Source organism: Diaporthe amygdali, assembly GCF_026229845.1.
Source record: "Diaporthe amygdali strain CAA958 chromosome Unknown NODE_19_length_847323_cov_64_739301, whole genome shotgun sequence".
Classification (NCBI taxonomy): Eukaryota; Fungi; Ascomycota; class Sordariomycetes; order Diaporthales; family Diaporthaceae; genus Diaporthe; species Diaporthe amygdali.
The window spans coordinates 650994-670286 of NW_026517039.1; the positions used below are offsets into that span (position 1 = coordinate 650994).

General features: G+C 52.7%; 7 protein-coding genes across 7 annotated transcripts; 4 read left to right on the forward strand and 3 right to left on the reverse strand.

Annotated features, from left to right (window-relative positions):
- Window positions 1–315: 315 nt before the first annotated feature.
- J7T55_010560 (uncharacterized protein) lies at window positions 316–1213 on the forward strand (the record flags this gene model as incomplete). The annotated part of the gene is made up of 2 exons (XM_053145116.1): window positions 316–951; window positions 1070–1213. 2 exons carry the CDS (start codon window positions 316–318, stop codon window positions 1211–1213), a joined length of 780 nt encoding a protein of 259 aa, XP_052992407.1.
- Window positions 1214–1594: 381 nt separating this feature from the next.
- J7T55_010561 (uncharacterized protein) lies at window positions 1595–1920 on the reverse strand (the record flags this gene model as incomplete). The annotated part of the gene is made up of 2 exons (XM_053145117.1): window positions 1595–1796; window positions 1898–1920. 2 exons carry the CDS (start codon window positions 1918–1920, stop codon window positions 1595–1597), a joined length of 225 nt encoding a protein of 74 aa, XP_052992408.1.
- A 2625-nt stretch (window positions 1921–4545) lies between these two features.
- J7T55_010562 (glyoxalase family protein) lies at window positions 4546–5754 on the reverse strand (the record flags this gene model as incomplete). The annotated part of the gene is made up of 4 exons (XM_053145118.1): window positions 4546–4577; window positions 4639–4993; window positions 5057–5209; window positions 5314–5754. 4 exons carry the CDS (start codon window positions 5752–5754, stop codon window positions 4546–4548), a joined length of 981 nt encoding a protein of 326 aa, XP_052992409.1.
- Window positions 5755–6918: 1164 nt separating this feature from the next.
- Window positions 6919–7626, forward strand: J7T55_010563 (uncharacterized protein; the record flags this gene model as incomplete). The annotated part of the gene is made up of 1 exon (XM_053145119.1): window positions 6919–7626. One exon carries the CDS (start codon window positions 6919–6921, stop codon window positions 7624–7626), a length of 708 nt encoding a protein of 235 aa, XP_052992410.1.
- Window positions 7627–8365: 739 nt separating this feature from the next.
- Window positions 8366–10042, reverse strand: J7T55_010564 (sec14 cytosolic factor; the record flags this gene model as incomplete). Its single annotated transcript, XM_053145120.1, has 3 exons — window positions 8366–9109; window positions 9203–9557; window positions 9645–10042. 3 exons carry the CDS (start codon window positions 10040–10042, stop codon window positions 8366–8368), a joined length of 1497 nt encoding a protein of 498 aa, XP_052992411.1.
- Window positions 10043–13911: 3869 nt separating this feature from the next.
- On the forward strand, window positions 13912–16942 carry J7T55_010565 (uncharacterized protein; the record flags this gene model as incomplete). The annotated part of the gene is made up of 3 exons (XM_053145121.1): window positions 13912–15736; window positions 15791–15830; window positions 16204–16942. The coding sequence occupies 3 exons, from the start codon at window positions 13912–13914 to the stop codon at window positions 16940–16942; spliced, it is 2604 nt and encodes an 867-aa protein (XP_052992412.1).
- A 1424-nt stretch (window positions 16943–18366) lies between these two features.
- Window positions 18367–18906, forward strand: J7T55_010566 (uncharacterized protein; the record flags this gene model as incomplete). The annotated part of the gene is made up of 1 exon (XM_053145124.1): window positions 18367–18906. The coding sequence occupies one exon, from the start codon at window positions 18367–18369 to the stop codon at window positions 18904–18906; it is 540 nt and encodes a 179-aa protein (XP_052992413.1).
- Window positions 18907–19293: the final 387 nt, after the last annotated feature.

Genomic DNA, 19293 nt, shown 5'->3' on the forward strand with positions numbered 1-19293 from the left:
TACAGACAGAAACTTTGTCTTTTTAGCAGAGTTAATTCCCATAGAGCAGTGACACTTCCACTAAGCACTTATCTATAGGGGGTGCTCGAGTATCCAGTCACTACGTTGTGCCTTTGCACGCTGTCACCACTATGTATTCACTCGCGAATCCACGTGCGCAATGCACTCCGCGCAATTCACTTTGAAAGTTGGAACGATAAGATACACAGAAGCTTCTAGTATTCAATATAAGAGCCCTGGCGAGCTTCGCGCAAAAATCTCGGCGAGGATACGATACCACCCACCAGCCCAAAGCCATCCACCACTTCGAGCATCATGGACGCCAATGACAAGAAGGACCGGCGCACCGGCCACGTCAAGTCGGCGTTGTTCAGGCTCCCCGGAGAGGTTCGCAACAAGATCTACGAGGAGACCTTTGCTGGCTCTGAGATCGCTCTCGTCATTGACCCTCCCGTCGACGTCCAGGTCGTCCCCGTCGGCGGCCGACGCAGCATCTTCACTGCCGGAATCGCCCAGCACCAATTCCTCCTCACCTGTGTCCAGGCATACCTCGAGGCTATCGTCATCTACTGGTCCCAGACCATTGTTCGCAATGGCTGCGACGGCCACTTCAGCCGCGGCTACTTCCTGAACCGCATCCCCGACATCGCGAAGCGCCACATCCAGCACCTCCGAGACGTCCCCATCGAGACCAACCCCAACCTTAGAAAGCTCCGAGGAGAGTGGGTTAGAGACCCTCTGTCTTTCGCCGCGGCCTTGGACCCCTTCACGAATCTTAAGACCCTCTCGATCAGAGACCGGAAGGGCCAACTCAACCGATGGTACTGCGTTGGCATGATGGAAGAGGCCAAAGCCAAGCGCCCCAAGGCCCAATTTTTCACCAAACACGCCGAACCTCAGCTGGACGAGCAGGGTCACTGGTTGTACTATCATGGTCTTTTGGCATACGTGGTATGTAGTTGGCAACGCCCTCTTCCTCCCTTCGCAAGCCTCGGATGTTTCTGGTTCGAGGCGACATTTGTATTGGAAGCAAAGCTGATATATCGTTGCTAACTTCGATTTATTGCAGGTGACTTATAGAAACTACACCACCGGCTCTTCATGCACCTTGAGTCTGATGAGGGGGCTGCAGGGGACAGACATCTTCGATGAGATGACTTTCGAGAAGATCGTAGATCACAACTTTGCCGACGCAAAGGACGGTGGTGACTAGGCAGAAGGATCTAAGGGACGGGAGGGATGCGGTAGAGCCAGTCACTCGACTGTCTCTCACCTCATGATGGTGATTCTGGCCGGTCGCAAGGTCCGTAATCGAGGTTTGAGAAGGTCTTTCGGTTTGCTTGGATGCGCCGCTCAACAGCATACATGATCCCATGTCTGGTCCCTCCGACGACTCTGGACTTGCGTCAACATCGCAATGCCACCAGCAGCAGCAGTAGTCAAGACAAACAACACATTTTGGACCATTTTCAAATCCTTGCTTGCTTGAGTGAAGAAAAGTAAAGAGCGATTCAATTCTGTGACAAATCTAAGGACTAGAAATTTGCATCACCAACAGAACGATGCCAACCAAACAATTTCTCATAGCCTTAGCCTATTTCTTCAATTCCGCGTGCCGGCTAGGCTGCTCCCCAGCACCGTGCTTCAGCCCATCTGATACAGTCCCAACGATCTCGCTAACGGGATTCCGATGTCCACCAACCTCCAAGCCCTTAGATACAGAGCCAACGATGTCCCCGGCCAGGCCGACGCCCCGCTTGGGGTTGTGACCTTGGTGGGTTGTCGTGCTAGGATGGCTGTCGCCAAGTAACGAGCTCGGTTAGCAAATAGTACACGTAGTTATTCTTGCGAGAGAGTGATAAAAGAAGAAACATGAGCTATCTTAAGATATAATTACCTTGGAGGAGGTTGGTCTGCCATGGTGGAGTTGGGTGATAGGTGCGAGGCTAGGTCGTGTGAGCCAAGGAAAGTAAATGAAGGAGCTTGAGTAGTGTAGAAATGTTTCTAATTGAAGGATCTGTTGTACGCTTCACCATCAAGCACAAAAACCAATGCATCAGGAACGATTGACAGCATGTTTTTATACTTTTCTTGGTTCGCTGACTCTATGTCTCAGCTTACCCACCGTGTGCCCCAATATCCCCTTCGTCCAAAATAAACAAATGACGCAGCGGTACTATGTTAACAGCTCTGATGCCATGCTGAAAACTCTCCCGATGCGAATTGCTTACCTAGGTGGTGGCGTAGTCGCAGTTCTGCCATCCGGTGTTATTAGCGTCGTCGCACCCCAGGTCCAAGGTGGCGCCCTGCCTTCTCGGGAATATCAATGCGAGGCCGATGGTGGCACCTTTTCATGTGAAACCCGAGGCCAAGGCTTTCAGCCCTGCGCTGAAGTGTAGGAGTATGATATCATTTGCATGTGGCCGCAGTGGGAAAACAGAGTTGATTGCTCGAGCAAGCTTGTGATTGCTCGGAATGTCAAACAAGGAAGTGCAGCCAAGATGATCTCGATACCTCAGAATTTCAATAATTGGCTTCTTTGGGCAGTTTTTGAACTTGTGTATTTGGAAAGACATCATCGTTCCAAATTTTTGCGGCAATGAACACTATGAGGAGTTTCATTCGCATGCGAGGAATGAAGTCATACATGGTAAGGCACAAAAGTAATATAGCATCAAATATGTTAGGATAGGACTCCTTTCTTGCCACTTAGCATCAGTAGTTTCTTTATTGCCATTCGTGTCCATGAGCGCATATGCACAAAATCAATTGGGCAGCATCATGGACCATGGCGCAGTATATTGCGTTTTAATGTTGGTGCTCCAGCCTTTCTCTCCATCATGAAGCACCAATGCTCCGATCACTGTAATTGGCACTACTTAAGCCTAGCAATGTTTCTAACATGTATATTTCATACGAATTGATGCAGAATCTTGCGTCACAAAAAGCCAGAGACCCGCTACGTTCCGCTTCCGCTTGGATATCAGCACATGAGATACTTCAATGTTCGATGGCATGTAATCATATGGCTACGCAACAATATAATACCTAGGAAAGTCAGCAACAATTGACTAGAAAGAAAGGGGCCATGGTGGGCAAAGCAATAGGACCTATACTGGGCTTGACAGTGGAAAAGGATCCATGACGAGATTAGCGAAGGCACAAGGACTCGCAACGCTCTTATTTCCAGGGCGGTATTTACGCGAATGACAAGATATACATAAAAACCAGTCGATTACTGTATGTACCAGAGTTCAGAAAGGAAGTGATGCTCTTCGTGAACGTCAAATTAGGCCAGCATGGTGGTGTACCAGGGGCACTTATCCTGAACAAGCTGTGGTCTTGACGGAAAACCTTCTTCTAGATACTATACTATATATGGAGACCGGGTTTGTGGTCGTTAAATCAATTCTCATATTTGATTCAGAAGAAGACTACGGAAGGCTTCAAGATAACATATTGTGCTAGCCTCAAGGTCATGCCCTCCTGAAGACGAAGGGCTCCGGGCTTGAGGCATTGTGGCTTCATAAGTTGAGAAAGTCAGACATAATATTTCCCATTTGCGAATAAATAGTCCTATTACGGGCCGTGGGCTCTACGGTGATAATAGTGTGTTGCTGGTTGATGTTCCTGAATGTTAGACCGAGTCAAGACCGGGCAGGGGTAACGCCCTGTACCGGGGATGCGAGAACGGAGTCATCAAGTCGTCGTGCCCTCAGTATCAATGACCGCTTTTCTAAACCCAAACTCAGTATCACTCTTCAAAAATAAAATCTGCCATGTAGCAGTGAGAGATAGGAATGCTAAGCGAGTTCTTACTAGCACTGCCGCAGCCTTCATGGATCCATCCACATTTTATCAGAATTAGAGCTAGAATGCCATTCTGTAAGATCATTTGAGCGACAGGGGTTTAACTAGACTATAGATCGAGGCCGATTGTTGATCCTATCATGACACACTTTGTTGATAAATGACAGGAGTCTAACCTTTCACATCGACTGAACCCCGAATCTTACACGGCATTGTGTACAAAGCTCGCTCCACAGAGTTTGCGAGTTCATAGTGCCTGGTCTGTTCAGGTCTCATTGATCTGTACTCTCCCGCTTCAGAGCTAATCGTCCACATAACATAGGCAAGGCTCCCTCCAGAAAGACGTCTGCGACTCAGACGTGTCACCTAAGTCCTCATGTATCGACCGCTGAGCTCCATACACATATTTGTGTGCAATCAAGTCGATCTGCAGAGCTTTGAGATCTGAAATCATCCTCCGATGAAATGCCGACGACTTTGCACGAGAAGCCGGTTGAACAATTTGAACATGTCGCAAGACGTTGCTATCAACAACGTGCCTAATGCACACGGGCATGACTCATTCTGACCCTATCCAGCATACAACTCCTCCTCCCACTTAGAAAGGCCCTCCGAGCACATCATGAATGGTCTTGTAAATGAGCGCATGTCACCTGATCAGACTGAGTACCGGCATTGCCAGCCACTATCCTTACTCCCCCCCCCCCCCCAAGCCAAACCAAGAATCTCACATTATTACGTCAAGAAAGTAGGCGGCAGGTCAGGCCCTACAATCAGTCAGCAAGAAGCGCACCAAAAGGTGTTAATTAAAACTAAAAAGCCACTCACCCCAGACATGCAAGCCATCGGGGCTGGCCTTGGACCGCTGGGTGGGGTAGCGGCGGTCGAGCAGGTCGCCGTCGACGTAGTGCTCGAGGATGAAGCGGGACGGGTCGAACCAGTAGTCGAAGATCTGGGAGCCCATGATGTGGCGGCCCACGCCCCAGCAGTTCTCGTAGCCCTTGTGGCGCAGCCAGTCGTGGCCCAGGACCTGGGCGTCGAAGTCGTGCGTCTCGAAGGACGAGTGGTGCACGTGGCACTTGGGCCCCTCGAAGAAGAAGAAGCAGTGGTGGTCCACCTTCTCGTCGCCGCGGTCCAGCCGGAAGAAGACTGTGATGTCCTCGTTGTCGTCGTTGTAGTTGAGCTGTCCGAAAGTGTCAGTCTGATTGCATACAAAGAGCTGAATCGGGGGTTACGGTTGATTTACCTCGCTGGGATAGAAGTTGAAGTATTTCGAATAGAACTCGTAGCATTTCTTGAAATTCGTCACACACATGCCGTAGTGACCCAATTTGTGCACGGGTGTCGGGCGCTTCTCAAAGCGTTGGAATTGGTTGGTATCGCGGTTCTGCTTCTCGGGCTGTATCATGATGTGTCAGCTCAGCTCCCATACAGCTCCTCAGCTTACCACAGCGGTCACTACCAAAACCACTCCCAACAGAGCCTGTGACGATGGGCACTCACAAAGTTGAGCTTCAGCTCTGGGAACTTCGGGTCCAGCTCCTCGACCTGCTCCTGGCCATAGACCAGGTGCATTGGGAATCCATCGACGGGGTCAAAGAACGTGATGCCCTTTCCACCACCAGGAGCGTCAACCAAATCGTAGATGTCGGTCGGTTTCGTCTCGGGCGGTAGGATTTTGGCGGCCTTGTGCAGCTCATCTAGGGAGTCGACGGCGAATGCTGTGCCGGCGAACTCTGTCTTGGTGGACGCCTCGACGCAGAGCACAAAGGGCTCGGACCCGTAACCGCGGTAATATGTCCTTGGGCCGACGCGCTTGGTCTCGAAGAAGCCGAAGTCGGTCATGAAGAAGCGGGCGGCATCTACCTCTTCTGTGCTGTACTTGTAGTAGACATGTGCAATGTGGTGGAGCTTGATCTTGTCTATGCTGTCGGAGCTTGCCATGCTGGACGGATATGTGTGGGACGTATGATAGACTTGATTTCGATGAGGAGCTTACAATATACCGGGGTGATTGGACGGCTGTTGCTGTCTAGAGATGCTGAAGATAGGACAGGTTGATTATGCTCTAAGCTGGGAGTAGACAAGTTGAGACGAAGGTGTGAGATATGGAGATAATGTCTTATACCAGGGTAACAATTCCGTAATTCCGTATTGGTCATGGACGGGTAAGGAAGACTGGTAGCGAAGGCAAAACATCGGCGTCTATATGTGTGCGACGAGACGAGACAAGCACTGAGCTGAGACAGGACCCCTTTGTCGGGCCGTGACGTCTGCCCTCAGCATGCTAGTCCTCTTAGCCCACCCATACAGCCAACCCCGCGGGGTCCAGTGGTGGGGAAGCTCCATCGTGCCGGATCATAGGCAGAGGAGGGTACCACAGTAAGGTGGTGGTAGTGCTGGTGGTCTCGCGGCAGTTGGGTGACAAGCCGAGCATATGCCTGTCTCTATGTGAGGTCGTGGGAAAACATTTTGGCGACGGCGGTCTGCATCAATAGGCTCCCATGTAGCTTTATTAATCCACCAGAATCAACAAGGGCATAACCAGCAACTATAATTCTGGTAATCCGGATTGCAGCGATCGCCAGCTCGGATAGATCGACCAGGCCTCACTATCGGATTTGCTTTGGGTGGCATCCTGCAGCCGGACATCCGTAACTCTTCCACAGGTGCACAAGTGCCTATTGAGTTCAGGGGGGATCAAGTTTAGGGTGGGGGGTTGTTCCCTAGGTGTAGGTACCTAAGTACACTATGTTTCTTATCGCCCGATAAGAAACAGACAGACATCATCATCCTCCTGCCGAGGGGCAAATCGAGAGGCCAAGGCAAAGACGCCGATGTTCTTGAATCACACATCAGTCAAGACAACAACAATACAACCCGCAACATCCGGTCATCACCAAGCTCATCTACTCCACCTTTTCTCCTTGTCCCTGTCTGTTCAAGCTACACAGCTCCAGTTACACTGCAGGCACCTCAAACCTAATCGCACCTCCAGACCGGACCCTACTTCTGCTGCCCGCTCCTCTTGGCCGCCCTTCTCTAAACACAACCTCACCTCCGTGTCGCCGACCTTCTCCTCCGGGCCCATTGGCCAGCCGCGACAAAATGCCCAAGAAGCTCGCCAAGTCCTCCACCTTCTCCACGATAGCCTCCTCCGCCTCCGACCTGTCTACAGCCTCGACCATCCCCAACCTCCCCTCGATCCTCACCGACGGCGGCCCTCTGCCCAAGCTCTTCGTCTTCGACCTCGACTACACCCTGTGGCCCTTCTGGGTCGACACGCACGTGAGCGGCAGCAGCCTCAAGCCCGTGCCGGGGTCCAACAACACCGCAGTCGCAGACAAGGTGGGCGAGCACTACTCCTTCTACGGCGAGGTCCCCTCGGTCCTGTACGCCCTGCCGCAGCTGGGCATCCGCGTCGGCGTCGCGAGCCGCACCTGCGCGCCCGACCTGGCCCGCGAGATGCTCAAGCTGCTGTACGTGCACCCGCCGCCGCCGCCACCGCAGGATGAGGGCAGTGGCAAGAAGAAGTCCTCGGCTGGCAAGACCCGCAAGGCCATTGACCTCTTCGACGCTGGACTTGAGATCTACCCCAGCTCCAAGCTACGCCATATGGAGGCTCTGCACAAGCGCACTGGTCTTCCGTACGAGGAGTTCCTCTTCTTCGACGACGAGAGCCGCAACCGTGATACCGAGAGCTTGGGCGTGACTATGTGCCTTGTGCGCGACGGCGTCACATGGGCTGAGGTTGCGAGGGGTGTCGCCGAGTGGCGCCGCCGGAGGGCAGCCTCGGCGGATGGTCAGGCTGAGTGAGGGTCCTGTTCGCAGGAATTGTGTAAGTTACTAATCAATCAGGCGCCCTGTCTTTTCGCATGATGGTGGTACACTGTTGAGGAACGGTAGAAGATGTGGCTAAAGGCCATGGCTGGACCGAGGAGGAAGCAGCCCTGACCGAGCCCAGCAGCCAGTCCAACTGCGGCCAGGCATGTTGACTGCCCAGGCTGCAATAGGCGGGTCTGGGAGATTGAACGGCCTTTCCAGAGGCATTCATTCAAGCTACACCGAGGCTGGTGAAGAATGGTGAGGGCCTTTTTGAAAGTCATCAGGCTCCCAAGCAACCAAACCCCTCCCGTAACATACGCGGGAGGCTGAGTCGGCCCACCGCGGTCGGGATGGCCTCATCGAACACGCGATAAACATATAGATGAGCAGATAAAAATAGATAAAGAGGTAGAAGTCTAGAATCCATATAATTTCCAATAGAAAGAGGTTCAAATTTCCAACAAGCCGCTGGTGGCTACCTTTTCCATCCAAGCGGGCCATGTGTATCAATGTTTGTAACGCTTCCCCTGTGCGGCCATCGCGCATCGAATCTCTACTCTCGTGCCTGGTCGGAACATGATATCTGCAAATCCCGCCTGCGTCTATATCGAAGGGCCGTTCCATATGCGCCCTCTTCGGCCTATTTCCAAGTGCCTTCGGATCTGTTGTATGTCCAAATATCTTGTCTAATAACTCCGTCACCATGCCACTACCGCATATAGCATCCTGATTAAGCCGCTACTACCGGCTTGCCGTTGGGCACTGCTTCTGTCTCGCCTACTTTCTCAGAAACGGCCGCGTCGCCGTTCATCTTCTTCTCCTCTATCGCACCGGGGTCTTGCAGCGACAGCTCCTGGGTAGCAGATACGAGCGGGGAACCCAGCGGCGTCTTGAACTCGTCCTCGCCCTCCTCCAACCCGGGGCTCGCGGGGCCAGTGGTCGTCGTGGCCGCCGCTGCGGGGCTCAGGGCCGAGGTTTCTGGCGCTGCTGGTTCCGCTGCTGTTGGTTCCGCTGCCACTGGCGCTTCTTTCGCCTCGCTAGCAACGACAGCAGGAACAGCCGCCCCGTTCGCCGCACTCTCTCCCTCGCCCTCGGGGAACGCCACAGGCAGGGTACACACCCTGACGCACCGCTCGACCTTGTCCACGCTGCCGACAGCGACGCACTCGACCCTCTTGCCGCCGTCGATGGGCCTCCAGTACGCCGGGCCCTTGGGGAACGCGGGGCTGTCCTTGGCGGGGCCCTCCCAGTCGGCCGCCTTGACGATGACGGGGTCGAGGTTGGGGGCGTCGCCCCAGGCGAAGTCGAGGGTGCCGCCGTACTTGCGGGGGATGTTGGCCGGGTCGATGAAGGAGGACAGCACGGGGAGGACCTCGGAGTGCGAGAGGATGAAGATCTTGGACACGGTGACGGGGTCGAACCAGCGCTTCACCCATGCCCAGACGGTGGAGAAGAAGGCGGGGGCGCCGATGATCTGTTATTTGGATGATTAGCGACGATCGGCGGACATGATGAAGACCTGCGATTGATGTGGAGAAGAATGGAAGGGGGAAGGCTGAGAGCTCACGAATATCCTGTCCAGCGTCTCCGGGTAGTGCGCCGTGGCCAGCTGGCTGGCGGCCTGCATGTGGCCCTTGAGGTTCCAGAACTGCTTGAGGCTGACGCCGCCGACGTCGACGATGTTGGTCGAGAGGGTGATCGGGGTGCGGGGGTGCTCGCGATCCGTCAGCTGGGTGCACAGCGGCTGGGCGAAGCGCGTCAGGTTCTCGTAGAGGGCGAAGAGGCGGATCAGCTTGGGCGGCGTGTGCATCGAGGCTGGAGGCGCGGCGGCCTTGGAGTAGGTCTTGTCGACCGACTTCTCGTAGGCGGAGATGGTCTTGGAGTCGAGGTGGCGGATCTCGAAGAGGTAGAGAGGGATGCCGCTGTGGGAGAAAAAGTGAGGATTAGCATGACCCGATCCCATATCGTCTGTTTCGGCGGCATGATGTCCAACTCAAGGGGCTACCAACCGTCTATCCCTCCTCCCCGTCCATTGTGGGTAAAGCTTCCTGCTCTGCTCGTAGGCCTCGACATCGATAGTATCGTACAGCACGTCCAGCTGGATAGCCTTCCTCCATTCTTCGGTGTCCTTGAACTGGCCGTAGGCGTCGGGTACGGACCATTTGCGCGCGCGCAGGAAGCGCAGCAGCGTCGGGTCGTCGTGCGAGGGTGGAGGGCCATGCTGGTATAACTTCTTCTCCTCCAGGTATGCCTTGAAGCCCTTGAGGGCGGCCTCCTCATCCGGCGTCAGATGCCCGAGATGGCCATGCGGGTAGCCGTTCTCGAGCGCGGCCTTGGACGCATGTGATGCCCTCGAGGCGTTGGACTTGACCTTGGTGGCCGGCCCGGTGGTTGCACTGGGCGACATGGGCCGTGCTGTGCTGTGCCTGGGACAGCACCCTGCGGTGGGATAGATGCTCTGCTGCGCTGCGCTGTGCGGAGTTTAGAGTTTGAGGCTGCTGCCGAGCTGGCCGAATCAGATGGAGGGGCAGGAAGACAGAGGGCAGCTCCTTTTGGTGGACTGTGGACAGCGACAGCAACGACGACGACGACGATGACAACAGCAACAACAACAGCTTTCAAGACGTGAGATGGGGAATAATAAGATGCTGTGCCGCAGGATCGGACTCGGTAATTATCGCATGCACATGTTGGCGACACACACACACACACACACACACCCATTCTCCACCCGGCGGGCTCGGAGCTGACTCTCAGCCCGGGTGGGTATTATTTGGCCCGGGACATTTGAGGCTGCATCGCGCTTTGCCCGCGTTGGGCATAGAGTCGATCCTTGTTTCTGCGCCGCCATGACAAACATGACAAACAAAGGACATTTGACTGCTGGAACTTACCCACCCTCACGGCGACCCAAGAGATCCTTGCCAGCCGTCCCTCCCGGCTTGTTGTTCGATGTCATGCGTTCTTCGCTTTCAATAGTTATGAGCAGGCGACTCGAGGAGCTGGGAGGGCTAGACTGCCCTTGTCCACGAGACCCTCATTTCACTTCAAGACATCCCCAATGACGTCAGCCAGGAGTCGCGAGTCGGACTATCCTTTTGCGCGACTGAATAGGCCCGAGGATGGGAAAGGAGTATAATTTAGCGATTTGTGGTATGTTGAGGGACCGACCAATCCCGTCCCAATGCAGTTTTCAAACTCGTCTGAACTCATGTTATTCGCTGACTAAATGCACTGTCAACGTTTATGTAGCCTACGCGTATTATCCTGAATTATAGTACCAGGTTCCTTGATCGCTATAGACTTTATCTATAGAACCACGACTCTCGCCAAATTAGAGTTACGATCTGGATTTCTCACCCATATTTGGCCTGCTTGTTACATCAAAAGCACAGCCGGTCCCAGGATGCTGAAGAATACATGTTGACATGTGTGTGGAATGCTTTCAATGACTGGGCTCTCACCCTCAAACGCTCCAAGGTTTCTATACCCATAAAATCTCATACATGCAACTATGGAATTATATCACTATGGGATTCTGCGTTCGGAATAATCATTTCAGTTCAAGCTTGCATGATCTACGCTGGTGCTGCCGTGTTTCGAGTGCCGCATGTACCAACATCGCAGGCACCTGGGCTCAACCAACTGCAGCCTGTCACACGACTTGGCATGACCACCAAATCAGATTTCAAGTTGCTCGCGCAACCCATAGGGAACTGTTTCTTCAGCTAAGGTGATTCGATTTAGCCCGAGCCCCCTCTCACCCCTCTTTCTCGCGCTTTCTGAGGGAAATCGCATACTCTCGAAATCATCACCTACGTAGGTTGGCATCATAGCTTTTCACATCAAGCTATACTTGAGCGGCTTGGACTAAAGCTGGCAATCTACGTGAACACAAATCTTTGCCTACACATTCCTCGGCTCCAAGATGTCAGGGGGCAAAAAGCAACGCAAGCACTTCTATGCTATTAGTCGTGGGCGCTGCGCGCCATCGATCATTTCCTCCTGGTACGTAGATATCTACGCTAAGCAACCCCCCAGAATACGGCTTCACATATTTGGCACTGACGGCGAGGATTGTAACAGGCACGATGCAGCACCGATGGTAACTGGTTTTCCCGATAACAGACACAAAGGGTTCGAAACTTTCAGCGCTGCTCTTGAATGGCTTTCCATGAATGGTCATAGCACATTCCACTTTTGGCAAGGACCCATGGATGGCCCTAAATCGAAGTCCAGCGAGGACAGTGGGCAGCCGGAGTGTTATTTAGCTACTGGAGGACGAGGTGCTGCCATATTTGGCAGCTACAGGTGTGACTGCTTGCAATGTCTGGGATGTCTGTTCCTGAACTGACAAGAAATACAGCGATGTGAAGGCACATGTTTACGGTTGTAGGAATGCCACCCAAAAATCATACGCTGACCGAAAGACGGCGAAGGCGGTCTTGCGAGGGCTTGGGCAGTTGGAGCAGAAAGCTGACCCCGCCGCTCTGAGTGATACCCGTGGATCTGGTGAAGGGGCAGACAGCCTGATTGCCGAGATGGCCAATGTCTCACTGAACGAAAATAGAAGCTCTCACAGTTCGTGAGCCCAAATCCCTCTGGGGCCTTTTTCATGCTGGATATCTAAATTTGGGGCTGCGATGCTCCATATAATCGCCAATCCTACCGTTTTTGTGGCTTTGCATACTTGTGTAAAAAGAACACGGCCAGCTTCGTTGTTCCATTTGACTCTAGAGCTGTCACTATTCGCTAGCTTGCACAAGGATATGCGACTCAAATGCTGTCACACCCCAGAGCTTCAGGCATTTCTGCAGGTTGAGTTGCCCGTAGGTTGAAAACTGCCTGGCCAGCGCAGCATGCATAAGCCACAATCTGATGGATCAGTTACAGTACTGGGAAACTCATGCCCGGGTTTATGCTGTCACTTCAACCATCGCCCTGCTTCCGAGCCTCAAAGTAATAATCTCAGCGATTCTAAATAAGGCCCCAGACGACACCGACTGCCCCCATTCTACTGCTTTAGCGGTCAGGTCGGGCGTGCTCCGCCCTCTTCTTCTTCTTCTTTTTGTTTTCGAAAAAAGGAGAAAACAAAAAGCCTTCACTTAAAGCATATAATTTTTTTTAGAAGGGCCTCGTACAAAACCGCGTACAACATCGAGCACTGGGATAATCCTCATCCGGGCCGAAAGACATGTCGCTGTCATGGATCCGCTATCAGTCACCGCATCAATACTAACTCTGATAGGCGCAGCCAGCAAGACTTATGAATTCTTACAACTCATTTGCCATGCAGATGAAGAAGCCAATTCTCTCTGCGTGGAAGTCAGTGGTCTGGAAAGCGTTCTGTTGTCCGTCCAAGCCGCTTTGAAGAAATGCGGAGGCAACTCCCTCAACCTGGCTTCCATCGACCAAAACCTTTGGCGTCGAATCGACATTACCTTGTCAGACTGTCAGGAAACTTTAACTGGACTTTCTGAACTGGCAAATCGCATACGAATCAAGCACTCGGCCCTTGTACCCAGCCTTCTATACCGAGCAAGGGTTGCAAAAAGACTTCAGCAACACACAAGAGATGTTGCTTCCTATCGAGGTCAAATTCGGATGTCCAATTGGAAATTGCAGACTTTGCTACAGGTCATCGATGTGTATGTTCAACATTTATTCATGACGTTCAAATAAAACAGAAATGCGGCCGAGTTTGACATGCAAGTTAGTTCTTTGGCATTGGCAAGCAGAGACTCTCAAGCCGTGATATCGTCTCAGTTGCATCTGCTCAATCAACGCATTCAGGACCGGACAAAAGTCTCCCTCTGTTTGGACAGATCCAACTCTATATCCGAGCGTCGCTTCCTCCACAACATGGAAGATTTTCTCCTTGCGATCGGAGCCTTCCAGAAAGCTGCAAGTACTGCCGCTGGCACATTAAGGGGCGAGGGTGGACAGGATAATAGCAACACTCAAATGATAGGTCGCGATGCGAGCTCTTCCATGGTATCTAGAATGCCTACCTTCAAACGTAACGAGATCTTAAGCATTCTACGACGGAATGAAAGGCAAAATCAAGCGTCTGTATTACCTTCCGCAGTGCGAATCAATGGGTATGAGGCCACAAATTATCCAGGAGATGGCGCGACGAATTCTCCGGCGGGAAGGCCACAGATTCTCCCTAATTTCAACCTTACGTCGGTTTTTTCTGACGGCTTCAGTAAACTGGCTCACAAAGCGATCCAAGACCTGGATTTTCTGGGAGCTGAAACGTTCCTCCGGCGAGCCATGGAGCACCACAGAGACACGGGCCTCGATGACGTCCAACACAGACGACTACGGAAGCAACTCTCGTTGTCCCTATTCTTCCAAGGCCGAGATAAAGAAGCAAAAGAGCTGGTCCTGGATCTGGCAGAGCACACTCGAGAGGAATTCGCTACGACCTCTCAGCTCGTCTTTGTGCTAGCTCTCTCGCTCGCGCATGAACTGGAATTCGAGCAAGCCCGCACAACCTGCGAGCATCTGTGCCAAATTCGTTGCATTGCTGGCACTATGGCTTCTGACAATCCGTCACGGAATGACATATTCAAACTCTTGGTAACTTGCTACCGGCAGTCACAGGACTGGATGGCAGCCGACGCTTTATTAGCACAAGTTTCAGACATTGACGAGGATCAATGCTTGCCGAGCCCTCTGGATTTCATCCTTGGAAGCGAAGACCTCCTGCTTGAATTTCTGGGTGACGCGGAGTCTTGTACAACGCCATCAAACTTCGTCAATCAAGTTCAGAGACTACCAATCGCAAAGAGGGTGACACCGCTTCAGGAGCGCCATGACGCAGCGTCAGTCTTCACGACTCGGTTCGCAACATCGGAAATTGATGATGAAGACGGACGTGGCAGTGCCCTCCGAATGGAACAAGCCGGGCAACGGAAAATCTTCGATTGCGACTCCACGCAGGAGGTCCCAAACGAACACAAAGACTCGAATTCGCCATTCCGCAAAAGATATACTCCACTGTCCACATCGTTGAAGCATCTTGCGTTCAGGAATCGTTCGCACCCGAGCTTCCAGCTTTTGCAGTGGCAACGATGTGCCCCTAATGTGAATAGAACCGCGCCGGGCCGTGATATAATCGCTTGGATGGAGGGGCAAGTAGCTGTCACCGAGATGACACCAGCAGCTGACAGATTTTCTGATGATGCGGATTGCTCCCTCGACATATCGAGCTTCACTGGATCAGGTCCGGCGGTTGCGGAACTGGACGGTGGTCCAATAATAAACACAACAATACTCGAAGAATTTGAAGCACGATCCGGACCCAGGGGTGTTATATATCCGAATTCGCCCTTCGCGCCATTGGAAATCATGCCTGAGTTAACATGGGATGTGTCACCATCACCGTTCATATTGGGTGATCAAAACTGCATAAGCATGGTCGGAAGCTCACTGGGTAGCCAAGCCTTCTCGGGCATGAATCGATGCGGGCTTGAACATACAATGTTGGAGGAGACAGAGCCTGAGAAACTATCAAATACATCTCAAGGGGTGTCGGCTGCTGAACATCTTGCTATTGCTCGAGGAACCCTACAAGAAAGGTCGCCCTGGCTTTGCGCCCCGGAAAGCGTCCCTAGAAGTTCCGAAAGACCACCAGGTGGTCGAGAAGGGCAAATTAAGGTGACACTACCGGAAAAAATGCCTTGGCTGAAAGGATGTGTTGAACTGGACACAAGCCCTGGTGACCTCTCACCCCCACATTGCCCTGAGGCCGGTGAAGATGATGGTTATAGGCCAGAAATGGAGATGATGGCGGATCTCAAGCGGCAGATGGAAATGAGGGCGGAGTTCTCGACCTTTTCCCCCGAGCCCACTTTACTGAAGGCTTTTAACAGTATCAGCTGTCAACCCATTTCGGAACTCACAGGCGAGATCGCATCCAAGATGTGCCAAACAGACTATCAGCTAAGAGACAGCCTTACAAGTCCTGGGGCCATACATCCAGTCTCGATGGCACCCGTCCCAACGAGTGAAGTCGGTATGCAAACGCTCCGCAGCCTCCTCACGGAGGCCTCAAGTTCTTCCACGCAGATAGAAGGGATGGAATGCACTGTGTGTGAGTGGAGACCTGATTCTCCCAAAAGACGCAACATCAACAAATTGAAAGCAGCGCTAAGAAAGCATGCCCACCGCGATCTTGTCGAACACAAGTACACTTGCCCCGAATGCCATCAGCCTTTCAAGGATCCAGATTATGTCAAGCCACATGTAGCCAGAAGGCATCCTGAATTACTGTCGCGTTTGTATCCCAGAACGGTGCAGGACGCATATTCCTATGAACACACAATAAGCCGGACGCGACGCCGGGAGATTTGTCGTAGGCCGAGCGTGCCGGAATATATCTCTAGATACCCCCGAAGACACTTAGTTAGAACTTAGTTTTTGTAATCTGCTGCCAGTGCGGGGAAAGTTGCCGAAATCAAGGCTCTGCCGCTTTGCTTACACACACACCGTCTATTTTTCTCCATGAACCGTTCTCAACACTAGCCCGCCCAATTCCTATCAAACTCGCACCGTGCATAGGAACATGTCCAGCCTGTTCTCCGGATCCGCCTCCCAAGGGCAGCCTCTCGAGACATATGATGACTCAGATCGAGCCAAGAACCTCCTAGATGCTCAGAACAAAGCCCTCGCACTCTTCGACGAGGTCGAGAAGACGTTGATCCGCCCAGGAATCGGGGAGAAGGATCTGAACGATCAGATACATCAACTCGGAACCAGTCGCTACGGTCTTCAGTCCCACTGGCACAAAAGAGTTGTCAGGAGTGGACCGAATTGCCTATGTCCTTTCGCCGAGAACCCACCTGATCGGATCATCCAGGAGGATGACATAATTGTCGTTGACCTAGGCCCGGTGTTCGAGAAATGGGAAGCCGACTTTGGCCGCACATATGTGCTCGGAAATGACCCGGCAAAGCTCAGGATCCGAGATGCTCTGGAGCCTATCTGGAAGGCCGTGCAATCCAAGTTCAAGGAAAACCCGGACATGACTGGGAAGCAGCTGTATCAAATTGCGGCCCAGCACGCCGAGGCGGATGGGTGGAAATTCGGTGCTGATCTAGCTGGGCATCTCGTGGGCTCATTCCCACACGAACGCATCCCCAAAGATAAGACAACTCTGTACATCGTCAGAGATAACGATGTTCCGATGACTACGTTGGGAAAAGATGGGAATAAGCGACATTGGATACTGGAGATACACCTTCGAGATCAAGAAGAGCAGCTGGGCGCGTTCTACGAGCAATTGCTGACGGTGTGGTGATCGAAGATTGGTGGAGAGCAGGCTGCGTATGGAACTGCCTCGCTGGAAGAACTCCTGTAATGGGCTGATTATAAAGCAGTACAGTAGCTCAGTAAACACGTGGCACAGACTCGGTCCATCGAATCTGCGCAGGATAAGAAGTGCGCAGTCTCGTGTAAATCAAAACTGGACCGCGAGAAGCTGATGTGGGCCACGGTACAACACAAACGATTTCGGGAGTGCTTCCCGACCACCCAACGGAACCTCTTCCCACTCAAAAAAACCAGGAACCAGACTTTGAGACAATGATTCCAAGTGCGTGTGACTTCCAGCCCGCTCAATGGGTCAACCAAAGCTACATGCGTAACTCCGATCCGCCAGCCTGGTGCTGGTCTTTGGTCGCGCCTCCAGCTGTCCAGCCGAGATCCAGCATTTGTGTTGCGCGACCTTCAATTCTTTACGATGACGGTCACGGTCTTCACGGAGAAGGTTTTCAGCAAGACCTCGCAAGCAATTTTCGGCAGTAGATGGAAATGACGGCGGAATTCTCGAACTTTCAAACCAAGCCTATAGGTTGTAAGCCAAACAACTCTATCCACAACCAGGACGTTTATTAGAACTCCTCGGGGATGTCATGTCTAAGGTATGCTCAATAGGCTTTCCTGAGCGACGCGATAGCGTTATGGGGTCTAAAACTTCATGTGAAAGTATGGCAGTACCCTTAGATGAAGGCTTGCCCGGACTAGCGAATGAATTTCCACTCCACACACAGCGCAGTCAGTTAACCAAGAACTCATTCTTTGCCACGCATAAGGATGGGAAAGCATGCGTAATGTGCAGGTGGAACAGAGAAGTTTCAGCAAGACGCTATTTCAAGAGATTGAAGGCGGCGTTGGTAAAGCGTATCCAGCTCAATCGTATCGTACACATGTGGGAAACCTTTCTGCCCCCGAAAAATCTTCCTACCAACCAGAAAATAGCAATATGTGGCTAGAAAGCATTCTGAATGTTTGGTTCAGTTGAATCCCAAGAGAATAGAGGACGAATACCAGTACGAGAACAGATCAACTGCACAAAGCATGAGCATCGCAGACATGACCTGAAATGAAAGCTTTGGAAACTACTAGCTCAAAAAGGTCTCTATTTGACTCTCAATTTTTGAGAATTTGCAGTGGAAGCTCAAACTTCTTGGATCTTGATGGTAGGTAGGTGTTTAGGTACCTAGGTACCTACACATGTAGGCTCACCGCTGTTACTGGGTTAGGGTCGACTCCTCTTTCAAGCATGGATCATCAGGGGTAACCAATTTCATGCGAGTGTCCATTAAGAGAGAGAGAGAGAGGGAGAGAGAGACTCATGACGACCAACCCACAAGCCTTCAAACTTGTAGTAAGCCGACGCGCACCAAAACCGGAACCTTACTCAGCCCTTGGATCTTAGTCAAAATGGCCGACGCACGCCAACGATCAATGTCCAATGCGCCCAAGTTCGCAGACCGCACCTTCGAGCAGCGCGAAGTGGACGCCAAGGTCAACGGGCCCATGATCCAGCGCGCACGCGTGGTCAACAGCATCCTGACGGCCAAGTACCTGAAGGCGAAGAGCATCTTCGACAACTACCACGAGTACGACGTGGACCAGGCGTTCGTGCCCACGACAACGGGCGAGCCCTGCTGGCGCGAGGACGCAGACCCGTGGCTGCGCATCCGAGAGACGCTGCCCGAGTTCCTCGAGGACTACACGCGCATCATTGTCGAATCGGGCGGGGAGATCACGGGCGAGGGCCTGCAGAACCTCGCCGTGGCGTTGATCCGCGTTGCGAGGGCCGAGTGGGAGGGTGCGGGCAGGGACAAGAAGGCGCTCGACAAGGCCTTCGAGCAGGAGATCCTGGCGCTCGTGGAGAAGCTCCAGGCGCAGTTCAAGCTGCCTGAGGCTCAGGATGCGGGCGATGATGATGACGAGGAGGAGGTCGAGGGCGAGAATTGAGGCGCACGGCCACGTGGTGCTTACGGTGTGCTGCTTTGCTGCACGCGCCGCTCGCTCGCAGGATGATAATCACCGTGGTTGACCGATGCATACCTTTCGCCCCGACAGACGGGAACTGGAGTGAGACGCCAATGGGGGAAGCCGATGCGGGATTCGAAGATGATGGCACCAGTCACGGAAAAGCTGACGTTTTCTATCCGGAGAACCGTTTGATTTTTGAGCGGCTCGCATAATTCCGAACTGTTTGAGAAAAATCCAGGGAAGAATGAGAATACCCCAAGATTCGACTTTAAGGTCTGCCTACATGTTCCAACCCAGTATATGACAGCGGCACATGGATGAGATCCGAAGAGCAGCGTGGCTCAACCATGGCGCAGAGACTGGCCC